Below are 12,197 nucleotides of genomic sequence, written 5' to 3' on the forward strand. Positions count from 1 at the left end.
CCCCGCCCCCTGGGTGCGCGAGCGGGAGGCGGGGCTGGGGGCGCGGCCGACGGACTGGGGGCGGGGCGGAGGGGGGGCCGCGGCCCCGGGAGTGGGCTCCGCGCGGGCCCGCGAGATGCCGGTGTCGGCGGCCCGAGTGGCTGCAGCTGCAGCGGCGGGGGAGGCTGCAGCGGGGCCCGGGAGGGGTACTGCGTGGGGGGCCGGCGCGTAGCCGGGACCATGGAGGGGCAGAGTGGCCGCTGCAAGATCGTGGTGGTGGGGGACGCGGAGTGCGGCAAGACAGCACTGCTGCAGGTGTTCGCCAAGGACGCCTACCCTGGGGTGAGGGACAGGCGTCTTGGGAGAGGGGCGCTGAGGCCGCGGGAGTGGGTGACAGGATCCCGGGGGACGGACGGAAATGGGTGTTGGTAACCAGGGACGGGAGAAAGGGGCTCGGAGGACCGGGGGGAGGACTGGGGGCTCGGGCAGGACTGCAGAAGATTGGGATGGGAGGAATTGGGGATCAGGGTGAGATGAACCGGGTTTGGGAGAAGCAGAAGATCCCGGAGGGGGCGCCAGGAGAATATCGGGGGTCCTGGGCATCGGAGAGAGGAGGAACTAGGGGCTGAAGGAACCGGGAGGGGGTCTGCGAGCCTAGCAGAGATTCCCCGAGGGAGCCGCTCCTGGGATCTCCGCTTTGCCTAACACCTAACCAACTTGTGTCTAGGGATTGGGCTGGATGTGGTGGGGGAGTGAGGGCATTTGTCTGGGGTGAGGACTGGAAGATCTTATCTTTACCCATTCGTGTCTGCAGAGTTACGTCCCTACCGTGTTTGAGAACTACACCGCGAGCTTTGAGATAGACAAGCGCCGCATTGAGCTCAACATGTGGGACACTTCAGGTAGCCAAGTCCCCCACCCTGACCCTTCCCTTGTCTAGACCCTTAGGTTCCAGGTCAATTCCACCCATCCACCCAATTCTAGGAGGAAAGAAAATCAATTTTCTGCTTAAAGCCAGGGAAACTGAGGAAGAGCTTGCTGACACATAGAAATGATGTCCTGAAGGAGAAAAGCCCAGTATCCAATCCCCTCTGGATTCTGCCTACCTGGGAAAGTTGGGAAGGAATGTTTTTATTTGGGAACATATTTTTTTAGGAGATAGAACTGGGTTTAGGAAAGACATTTAAAATGTCTTTGGGTTTGGGAAACACTTCTAGACTGAACTATAGAAATCTGAGATCAAGTCCCAAGAGGATGGGAGAGCTCTCTCTCTCTCTCTCTCTCTCTCTCTCTCTCTCTCTCTCTCTCTCTCTCTCTCTCTCCTCTCTCTCTCTCTCTCTCTCTCTCTCTCTTCCCCCGCCCCTTCCAAAAAGGAACAGGGTTTTTATTTTTACCCTAGCCCCCTGGAGGGCTTTAGAAGATGTCTGTCAAAGCCCAGAAAGCACATGCAAAATTTTGTGAGAATGTCAAAAGATTTCATGAGCTTCTCAGACTCAGAAAAGATTAAGAATGACTACTTTTAGAGAAACCCCTAGGGAAGTGGAGAGCTGATTTCTGCCATCTAACCTCCCCTCTGCCTGTCCCCACCTTGCAGGAACGCAGACTCCTTAATGGGCATTAATAAGTGCTCTTTTCCATTCTCTGCTCCTAGCATCCCTTAACCAGCATTGCTAAGGTCTCCCATTCCCTTCCAGGCCTTCCACCCACTCAGGACCCTCATCTGCCCCCTCTCTCCCTGTCTTCTCTCAGGTTCCTCTTACTATGATAACGTCAGGCCCCTGGCTTATCCTGATTCAGACGCTGTGCTCATCTGCTTTGATATTAGTCGACCAGAAACACTGGACAGTGTCCTCAAGAAGGTGGGAGCCTGGGGAAGCAGGAAGCTGGACTGAGGGGGACCAGAAACCATGGCCTTGACACAGCATAAGCCATCACCTGGGAGTGTGTGAAATTCTCATCCTCCCCACCCTTTCCTGGAAATCAGTCCTCAGAGCTGAATAGGGCATCTGAGGGGATAGAGGAGAGCAGGGACGGATACTCAAATGATTCTTTAGCCACCCTCCCCATCTCCTTGGACATGGGAACCCCAGATGGACAGGATGGGAATGCTGCTCCTGGAGTGATCTCTCCTCTCCAGGCCCCTATTTCCATGAGAAAAGCCCATGGTGAAAGGACAGAAGTCAGCTGAGGCAGCCCCAGTTCCCAGGGGGAGAGGGGGAGGGCGGGATTGGTCTGTTCCCAGGAACAAATTTGGGAAACGGAAGGTTCCAGGCTGGCAGAGGTTTCATGGTCCCTGAGGTAGAAGCAGGGTCCCTGACCCCACAGCTCCACCCCAGCCCTGTCTTCCCTCCCCTTCTTCCATACCCCATCCTGCTTTCAGCCTAAGCCCTCCATTCCCACTCCTTGCTCACACGGGAGAGTCCAGAGGGGTACATGGTTTCCTCATGCTGTAAGGAAGAGCGTCCTCCTGGTGTGGGACACAGTTCACCCTGTACCTCCTCTTATCCCTCCATAACTCTATTTTCTTCCCCCAAACAGTGGCAAGGGGAGACTCAGGAGTTTTGCCCCAATGCCAAGGTTGTGCTGGTTGGCTGTAAACTGGACATGCGGACTGACCTGGCCACCCTGAGGGAGCTGTCCAAGCAGAGGCTTATCCCTGTTACTCACGAGCAGGTAGGCCCCTTGACCCCTGACCTAGTCCCAGCCTAGATCTCCTACCTCTGACCCTCTCAATCTCCGATTTGAAAACACACTACTTTGCTCATCCCTTTCCCTGGCTTCTGACCTCTGACCTGATCCCTTGACTTACTCCATCCTTCCAGGGCACTGTGCTGGCCAAGCAGGTGGGGGCTGTGTCCTATGTGGAGTGCTCTTCCCGGTCCTCTGAGCGCAGCGTCAGGGATGTTTTCCATGTGGCCACAGTGGCCTCCCTTGGCCGCGGCCATAGGCAGCTTCGCCGTACTGACTCACGCCGGGGACTGCAGCGATCTGCTCAGCTGGCAGGACGGTCAGACCTGGGGAACGGGAACGAAGGCGAAATACACAAGGATCGAGCCAAGAGCTGCAACCTCATGTGAGGGGCCGGGTGGGGCAGTGTCAGGAGCGGTGGTGAGGACACAATTGTTCCCCTGCCTGCACCGAGGCTTCCTGACCTCCTGACTCTGGCTGGAACTTCAGGGCAGTCTGAGTGAGCAGTTCTCCTGGGCAAGAGAGCCGGAGGCAGAGGGTGCTGCCATTCATTCCCCACATCCTCATTCTCTTCTTCTCTACAGGAAATTGAGGCAGCTAGCAGGGCAGGAATCTGGGCCTGGAGCTGGGGTGAGGCAGGGGGGTTGGAGAAGCTGGCAAAAAGCAGTGACTGGTTGAGTCTCAGTGTATGAAAGGTGCCATCCCTTCCTACCCCCAGTCCCATATCCTGGTCCTAGCTTCCTTCCCTAAGGAAAGTGTCCATTTCATGACATTCCATTTACCTCTCCTCTCACTTCTACAACTGTTCTCACTCATTCTAACCTCCAGGCAATATGCACTAAATTAAAAAGCAAGTTGAGAAGCCCCTCCCCCATCTACTCACCCATCCTAGCTCCCTCCCCACCTTTTTCCAACAGTCCCCAAATAAAGCCCATGTCCATGGAATACGACTGTGGCTTTAGTTTTGTTGCTTTCAAACAAACAAACAAACAAACAAACAAACCACACCAGTTTACCAATCTCTAGCAGCATTAGGGAAAGTTAGACTTCAGGACAAACTTTCCTGCCTATGCTCATAGAAGAAGCAAAGGAAAAGGTCATGGGTTGGATCATTAGTGTCCTTTTAGGAGCTAGAGGTGGGAGAGTGAGCTATCTTGGGAATATTCATCTTGGTTCATGAGCCAGACAATCCTAAGGCCATTAGGGGGGCTTAAGTGGACTGATACAGGATTCATTACTCAGCCCAGCTAGGGTCCCCTGCTAGTGTGGGAGGGGTCCTGCTGAAGTAGTCCAGGCCCCTTTCTCACCATCCCACTCCCCACCCCAATAGCTGGTACCCTGGGTATTGTGGGAGGAGGGAGGGCATCAAAAGCCTCCACATCGCAGAAGTTGACCTTGCGTAGAATGAAGTTTCCCAAGGAGACAGAAGTTTGATTCTGGGGTGTCCTCAGAGGGGCGGGGAGCAGGGATCTTACCCTCTTTCCATCCTGGGCTCCTTGATGATTTTGGAGGGAGCATCAGCTGAGTTTACTACCCCCAACCCTTTAAAGAAGGAAAGCTGGTGGAGGGGCTGGCTGGAGCGCTTGTTGTCAGGAAAGACAGTGCTGGTCTGTTTTCTTGGGAGTCTGATTTCACATTGTCCTGTATTCCCTCCCTGGCTCTGGTCCCACTGGCCTCTTTTCGGTGACATTCTCCCCCAGGAACCATCCCTGGCCCACCCCTCCCCCAGTCCCAGCCAGTTCTTCCAGACACACTGCCATCTTCTGGGATCCCCCCTAATTCACAGCCTCTCCCTCCCTTATTCATTCAGTAAATATGTACTGAGCACCAACTGTGTGCCAGACACTGGCTTAGGAAACTGACAGGACCAGTTTGTGTGCTCTGGAGGCCAGCCCAGCAAGGAAAAGAGGTACCCCAGGTGTGACAGTGCCTCGCAGTGGGAGCTCTTTGCAGCCTCAGGAGTCAGTCCTCTGAGTCTGAAAGGGGGTTTTCCAGGCAGGAAAGGGGTAGGAAAGGCGCTCTGGACAGAGGGTACAGCATGTGCAAACACATGGAGTTGAGAAAGAACATGGCACTGTTGGGGCTGCCATGATGGGAAGGGCAGAAGACAAGTCTTCTTCAAGGCCACTGCAGGGCCCACAAAGGAACGAGGACTTCATTCTGAGGATGTGAGGAGGCACCGGGGATTTCAAGCAGAGAATGAAGTGACCAGATTTGGTTTTTTGGATAGATGGTTGTCTGGATGAGGTGATGGAAGCTGTGGGATTTGGCTCTGAGATGTGTCATTTTAAATCGCTTCTCCTTTCCCTATGCCAGGGCCCAGCCTTGAGAGGAAAGGAACTCCCCACCCACTCCTGGCTCATCAGACACCCCTTTCCCTCCTCTCCTACAGGACCCTGTCCTGGTCCATCTCAGCCTATCTCCTCAAGGATTCTGGATCAGCTTCAAGGGCATGGGCACCCCATGCTCTCAAACTAAAATCTGTTTAGAGGCTGACTTTGAGACCCTCCTAAAGGACCCTAAGTCTTGGATTGAGGGTGCTGGAAAGCGCTGGGCCTCCTGGGCCCATCTCTCAGGCTGGTCCCAGAGGACTGATCCTTCTCCCCACAGGGACCTGCCATACCATTAACTTGGGCTTCAGGGCCTTGTGGCTTCTCTTTTCCACTTTGGACTTTGGTACAAAGCAGGCTCAAGACTGTAGCTGCCAAATTGCAGTGTTTGTGCCCCTCTCTTCTCCCAACCTCCCTCTCCTGCCACGCTCAGGGAATGCAAACACATTTCAATATCCGCCTAAAGCAAACATAATTAGGAAGATAAATCAGCTGGAGGAGCCCCCAAAGTTTAATACATTTCCAATACCACTGACAACAGATTTTGGTCCCCTCTGAAGGTCTGGGTTGTCAGAGGTTTTCTTTCTGGGGAGGGGGCTGTGCCTCTGGGCTGAGGAGCCCAATAGTTGGCAGGAAGGAATGGGGCTGTTCTGTGATCCTCAAAGGCCTGGACGGAGGGGACCTAACCCCCACCCCCACCCCAGATGCAGGAGTCAGACTTAGCTTCCTCCTCTGCAGCTGTTTCCCCCACAAATTAGACACCCGTTTGGGAAACAATGTAGCCTCGTTAATCATTTAATGAAATAAACAACTAATCATGCTGTGATGCTTCCAGTGTTTCTTAACCTCAGCAATCCATCTGCCCAGGAGGGAGGAGAGGAAAGAAATGGGTGGGGGTAGGGACTTGGTCTAACCGCTGAAGTGCTTCACCTGACAGAGGATCATCCATCCACTTGTGACTCCAGCCTTTCCAGGAGGGACAGTCATGAAAAGAGCTAGAGATTTGAGGCACGCAGAGGCTTGAGGGCCTGGCTTCCAGCTCTGCCCCTTCCTCCTTGGGAAACCTATGGTGAGGTCCTGCACCTGTCAGGACTTAAGTTTTCACACCTGGAAAAGGCAGCTGATCACATGTACCTCATTGTGTTCTTGAGGAAGGTTCAGAGAAAAGAAAGGCTGTAGAAAAGCTGTTTGACCCTTTAAAGGGGGCAGAGCTGATGTCAACCGTTATTCTTTACAACTTAGACATCCAGTGCTTCTGAGCAGGGCCTGAGAGAATGAGGAAAAGCTTGTTGGACGGGGCTTCTTGTGCTGGGGATACAAAGGCTGAGGAAGGCCAAAACACAGGAAGGGGAGGTCACTACGTCTTCTTCCCACACATATACTGAGGGCTAGAGAGACTCCTCCAAAAGCTGAAGGCCTTTGGTCCCCATTTTTAGGAACTCCTCCCATTGTCTTCGCTGAAGTCTCTGGGTGAGGACCCCATGTTGCCATAGAGACCCCACCCCAGATACACTCAGACAGGTCCTGAAGGCCGAGGGAGATGGGAGCAAAGGGTCATGTCCCTGAGCTTGTGGGTGGGCACCAACAATCCTGGCACAGTTGTCTCCACCAGTTCCACACTCTCTTCCCCAGGAAAGGGGTTCAACTCTTCTGCAGTATCCCCCCTTCCCTCTCTGTCAACAAAGGCGTTTCTTCTACACACTTGCAGCCCCTCTCCTGTTTTTCCCCTTTTGGCTGGATTCCCAGTTCTCTCTCCATCTCTAGTCAATTCCCTACTCTCTCTCCTCAAGGTTGGGGGTGAGGGTCAGACAAGGGGAGGCTCCAGGTCCAGGCAGGTGGGGTGATTCCCAAGCAGCTACCTCCCAGCAGCCAGAGAGACAAGAGGGACACATACATGAGTATTCCTCCCCCCAGGAAAATGCCTCTGCTGTTGACTCCTAAATAACAGATGTCTGTCTGCATATTAATGAGATTGGAGGAATAATTGGTGAGTTTTTCATTCAGTGTCAGAATGAACCCAGAGGCCTTATGTTCATGCACACAGACACCCACTCACCCAGCCACCCTCCCACCTCCCCACCCCTCCCCTTCCCCAGAACACAATGAGACAGACGCAGATGCTGGCAAGCTTGACCCACAGAGGGGAGGGGCAGACAGGGAACTGGGAAGGGGTGTCAGCAGGAGGGAGACCTCCGCGGTCTGGGTCTGGGTCTGTCAGATTTCTCCCTCTTAATTGTCATCTCCCCAGCCTCCCAGACGCAAAAGCTTGCATTTTCACCACAATGCAGAAGGGCCCAGAGGAAGGTGGGAACCAAAGGGTAGAGAGGGTTGTTGGGGGAGGCAAGTGCTGCCTGGGTTGGGGTGGGGGAAACAAAGCAATGGCCTTTTTCAGCAAAGTTGTGCTTCCTATGAACCAGGAATCGGTGGGTTTCATATCCTGCTTTAGCCCTGTGCCAGGGTGTGAGGTGGAAGAATGGAGGTTTTGGGGTTAGACAGCTACCATTTTCCAGCTGGCCGCTCTTGTGCAAGTTACCCAACCATTCCGAGTCTCTCACTCTCCTTGTCTCTAAGAACACTGACCTTGCAAGATGAAAGGATGAAATGAGAGAGTGTCGTGTGTCTGTGTTCGTTCTTGGTTTATAATAGGTCCCAATATGTATTTGCTCTGTCCCCACCTACCCCCCAAACACACCAAGACAGTTTCAAAATTGCTGCCTCTCCTGCCAGACCCACCCTTGTTAGGGCAGGGATTAATTAGGAGTTTAATAATTATCCTGGCTTCCTGCAAACTGAAGGGCAGAAACAGAGTAAGAGGAGATTAGATAGACACAAGAGAGAAAACTGATGGAAACCAAGGCCTGGAATACTGTGTTTCCCTGAAAATAAGACTGGGTCTTATATTAGTTTTTGCTCCAAAAGACACATTAGGGCTTATGTTCAGGGGATATTAAAAATCATGCTAGGGCTTATTTTCCAGTTAGGTCTTATTTTCGGGGAAACACAGTAGAAGGAAAGCGACCACAGAGATAAAGAATCTCGAGCTGGCCGGGAATGGAGAAGGAATTGCAGGCAAATGGAGTGAGCCCTGGAATGAGAGTTTAGAATCTAGACAGTAGATTCTAGAAGCTCCAGTTCTGCCATGAACTTGCGGTTAGACCTTAGCAAGTCTCATCCCCTCTTAGCATCTCAGTCTCCTCATCTGTAAAAGGATGGGGTTGGTTTGCTCTCTAAGGTCCCTTCTCATTGTGTGAGAACAAGTGTTCTAGTGGCCTGGGGGAGCGCATCAGTCACTCTGCTGTCTCCTCTTCCCCTTGGTAAATGGATCTGCTGCGCCAGCAAACAACTGTCCATTGTGTCCTAATGAGGGACAAGCAGGGAAAACCAATCACTTATGATGCAAATGAGCGGCGGCTGCAGCCTCCTCGCTTTCACTGAGCGCCTCTCTTCTGCCCAGACCCCGGCACTGCCCCAGTTCCCATCTGGTCCTGGAGGAGGAGGGGGGAGGCCCAGACTGGCCTTGCCATTGTTGCTTATGGACTCTCCCTGCATGGAGCCTCAACCCTCACAGACTTGAGAGGCCCAGCTTCTCTCCTCGCTCCCAGGGCAGCTTAGTTTTTAATTGAGGTGAAATTCGCATAACATACAATTACCCATTTGAAGGCATACAATTCTGGGACATTTCATGCATTCACAATGTGGTGGAGCCACCACCTCCCTGGGTTCAGGTGTTCGGCCCCTCTGCCCACCTCACAGCCTCCAGTGGCACAGGAAGGCAAAGGGTCAAAGGGTAATGGAGGGTCAGCCCGGTGGCTCAGGCAGTTGGAGATTTGTGCTCCTAACGCCAAAAGCTGCCGGTTCGATTCCCACATGGGCCAGTGGGCTCTCAACCACAGGGTTGCCGGTTCAACTCCTCGACTCCTGCAAGGGATGGTGGGCTGTGCCCTCTGCAACTAACAATGGCAATTGGACCTGGAGATGAGCTGTACCCTCTACAACTAAGATTGAAAGGACAACAACTTGACTTGGAAAAAATCCTGGAAGTACACACTGTTTTCCAATAAAGTACTTTTCCCCTTCCCCAATAAAATCTTAAAAAAAGAAAAAAAGGAAATGGAGACTGGTGTTGAGCTAACAGCTGAGAAAAGTCCAGAGCTGGCCTGGGGTGAAAGGGACAAGACCTGCACTTTAGTTTAGGATGGAGCCAGAGGGAGAGATCATTACTACCTTCCCCAGCACAGGTCTGGGGGCCCTATCTTTAAGAAATGGCCTCTTGAATTCCTATGGCATTTTTTTTTGTTGTTTTTCCTTAATTTCTCTGGCATTTGGTTAGAAACCAGATTTTGGTTTCCACGGCTTTCAGAGCCTCTGTGGGCTTGGGGATGATCCCACCAGCAGGCTCTCACCTTGGCAGTTGCAGAGGGTCCTGAGACGGCCCTCACAAGCCCTATGCCTCCAGGAGAAATCTCCCCTCATCAGGCTCCAGGAACAGGCTTCACCAAGGGAATATTTTCTACCTACCGTACTTGGCACTAGTTTGTTCCAGAGTCCTATAGCTTAACAGCTGGGAAAACCCACATAAGTTGTAATTTGAGTTTCTTTTGCTAATATACACTACCATTTGGTTTTATATCCTTTTCAAGAGATGGCAAACATCTGCTTACCTGTGTCTGTGTTACCTTCAGATTCACCTTTATTTTTTCCTTCTCTAATCTAGGACACATGGTAATGCTTTAAAAAAACACACACAAACTCTCCTGGAATTAACCAGTACCAACTGCTGCACTGCAGAAAACACTTTACAGGGTCACAAACTTTCTTTTATCTTTTCCCCCCACTCAACTGGAGTCCATACTCCCTCTCTCCCAGACAAAACACAATCCAAACAATATAATGAAGGCATTTCCTTCTGTGGCCTAATGAATAGGGTCTCCTGGGCTAGTTAGTTCCAGGTCTGCCACCAATTCACTGGGTGATCTTTGCCAAGGCCTGATCCTTAGTTTTATCACCTATAAAGTGGGGATAAGAATCTTTACCCTAGCCATCTCCCAGGGGACAAGTGAGGGGAGAGGAATGATGGTTATGCCAGTGCTTTGAACTTGCAAAGAGAGTATCATGAACATCATAATTATTTCTCTAGTGATGGCGGCAGCAGTTTACATGTCTTTGAATAAACAGGCTTGAGGAGGCCTTGCTGGAGGACATGTGGATAGGGGAAACTGATGTTCTCAGCCTGGGTGGGTGTTGTTCTGATTAATCACAAAGGCATAGGATTTATGATAGGCAAAAGAGAATCAAGGAAATCTGTAGGTGTGGGCTTAGAAGAGGAAGAGTGATTCTTAGACATTTAGATCTTATATTATTTTTGGAGTAAACTGGGGTCCTAGAAAAATGAGTGGGGGGATTGAAGGGAATTAGCATTCCCAGTGGCAGAATGTGGGTAGTTTTCCAGGGACAAAAGTTCCTGAGGGTGGGACCAGCAGTTGGACAAACCCTTCACTCAGTGAGACCATTCATTTGTCCTTTAACGTATTCATTCAGCAAATACTCATGGGTGCCTAACGAGGTAGCTGCCAGGCACACAGCTGGGCTATAACAAAGATAAAATGATACTAGTCCTACCCATAAGGCCCTTCTAGTCAAATAGAGAAATAGCTTATTGAAGGGGAAAAGGTGTCATAAATAAAACAAAAATTCTGGGGTGTTCTGAGTGGAGAGAGATTCTCGGCTGAAGACCTGGGGAGGAGGTGCGGTGGGCAGGATTTGGGCCTGAGATGGTAGAACAGAACTGGCTCAGTATACAATACAGTGAGCAAAATCTGTGGATCTCTATATTTGTTGGTCAGGGTGCCTGAAAGGGTGAAGCATGGACAGGTTGGGTTTGGACTTGGGATGGAAGTTCTGGGGAGATTGGATGGGTGGGTCAGAGAAATGTATCCTTAGAAGACTCTCCCATCTTTTTTCTTTCTGGATCAAGTGCTCCTTCCCCCAATTCTGGCAGATGGGGTTCTTACCTGGGCCTTCTGGAGTCTCCTGGCTTCCTTTTCACCTGGCCAAATCCTACCCAGGCTCCAAGGGCAGCTTGGGGTGCTTCACCAACGTCTCCCCATAGCAGGCAGAGCCTGATCTCACAAGACAGCCCCCATAGGGCTTCTGAACCAGAGGCACAATTCTGCAAAGGTTTTCTGTGGCTTTCTTGCCTCACTCATTAAATAGAAAACAACTTGAAGGGCAGAAATGGATCTTTTCTCCCTCCCTTCCACAACCTTAGTATGCACACCTACGGACATACAGGTTACCACAGAAGTGGGGGCACGTTGTCTCCCCTCCATCCTTAACCTAGTTCCCAGCACAATTTAGCCTCACACAAATCCTTGTTTGAATCAAGGCTTTGCTACCTCCTTTTACTGTGTAACTTTGGGCAAGTTGCTTGACCTCTCAAGAAAGCATTTGCTTCCTTTGTATGTTGGGAATAGTGCATGGCCCTTAGGAGTGTGGCAAATGACAGTCATTAATGATTATTATTGTTGTTGCCCTTGAGAGCCAGCAAGATCAGATAGTCCTCAGAACCCAGGCTTGGGTTTCCATTTTCCTTCCCTTTTAATTTAGTCATCTTCTCATCCCATCTGCCTCCTGTTTTGTCCTCCTTGGGTCTTTCCTGTCACCAGTCTACAGGTCTGCCTGCCTTTTTCTTTCTAGGTCGCCTTTCTTTTCTCCCCTCAGAGAGCCTGCTGGTAGCTGATGATCGCTGGGCAGGTTGTCTGTGCCTTGCTCTCTCCATCAGTCAATAAAAATAAATTACAAAATCATTTGTTTTATTTGTTCTTGTTACCTTGAGGGCTGTCTGAAATTGCCTTTCTTTAGAAAGCTGCATTTGCATATTTCTATGCTGGAGTCAAAGGCTGCAGCTGTGGTTTCACTGCAATTTAAATATTAATAAAACCTCCTAAACCTCAAACCTTGAGCTGTTTTTTTAAGCAGTCTGGCCCTTCTGCTCCTATGCTGCTAATATAATTTAATCTTTGTCCTGTGGATTTGTTTAAAGGGCCATTTTGAAGTCAACTGAAGCCAGCTGCTGCAACCTTGTAGATAAGAACCACTAACCAGCCCAGAAATCTTAGTTTTTCTTAACAGCGCCAAGATTCACCTCTCCTGGAGACAAAATAATAGACCACAGGTAACGCTTCATACCAATTAGCAGCC

The 12,197-nt window shown here is 51.0% G+C and overlaps 1 protein-coding gene across 1 annotated transcript; it reads left to right on the forward strand.

The window, feature by feature from the left end:
• The first annotated feature begins 78 nt into the window (after positions 1 to 78).
• Positions 79 to 5,890, forward strand: RND2 (Rho family GTPase 2). The gene is made up of 5 exons (XM_081029052.1): positions 79 to 321; positions 794 to 881; positions 1,729 to 1,838; positions 2,518 to 2,652; positions 2,802 to 5,890. Exons 1-5 carry the CDS (start codon positions 220 to 222, stop codon positions 3,054 to 3,056), a joined length of 690 nt encoding a protein of 229 aa, XP_080885178.1. The 5' UTR covers positions 79 to 219; the 3' UTR covers positions 3,057 to 5,890.
• The last annotated feature ends 6,307 nt before the right edge of the window (positions 5,891 to 12,197 follow it).

This window comes from Rhinolophus hipposideros (assembly GCF_964194185.1).
Source record: "Rhinolophus hipposideros genome assembly, chromosome: 20".
Taxonomy (NCBI): Eukaryota; Metazoa; Chordata; class Mammalia; order Chiroptera; family Rhinolophidae; genus Rhinolophus; species Rhinolophus hipposideros.

Bases quoted from the DNA above. Each gene is read 5' to 3' on its own strand.
- RND2 (XM_081029052.1), top strand. From the start codon at position 220: ATGGAGGGGCAGAGTGGCCGCTGCAAGATCGTGGTGGTGGGGGACGCG. The intron at 1,839-2,517 runs GTGGGAGCCTGG...TCCCCCAAACAG, and splicing joins TGGACAGTGTCCTCAAGAAG to TGGCAAGGGGAGACTCAGGA. The intron at 2,653-2,801 runs GTAGGCCCCTTG...CCATCCTTCCAG, and splicing joins TCCCTGTTACTCACGAGCAG to GGCACTGTGCTGGCCAAGCA.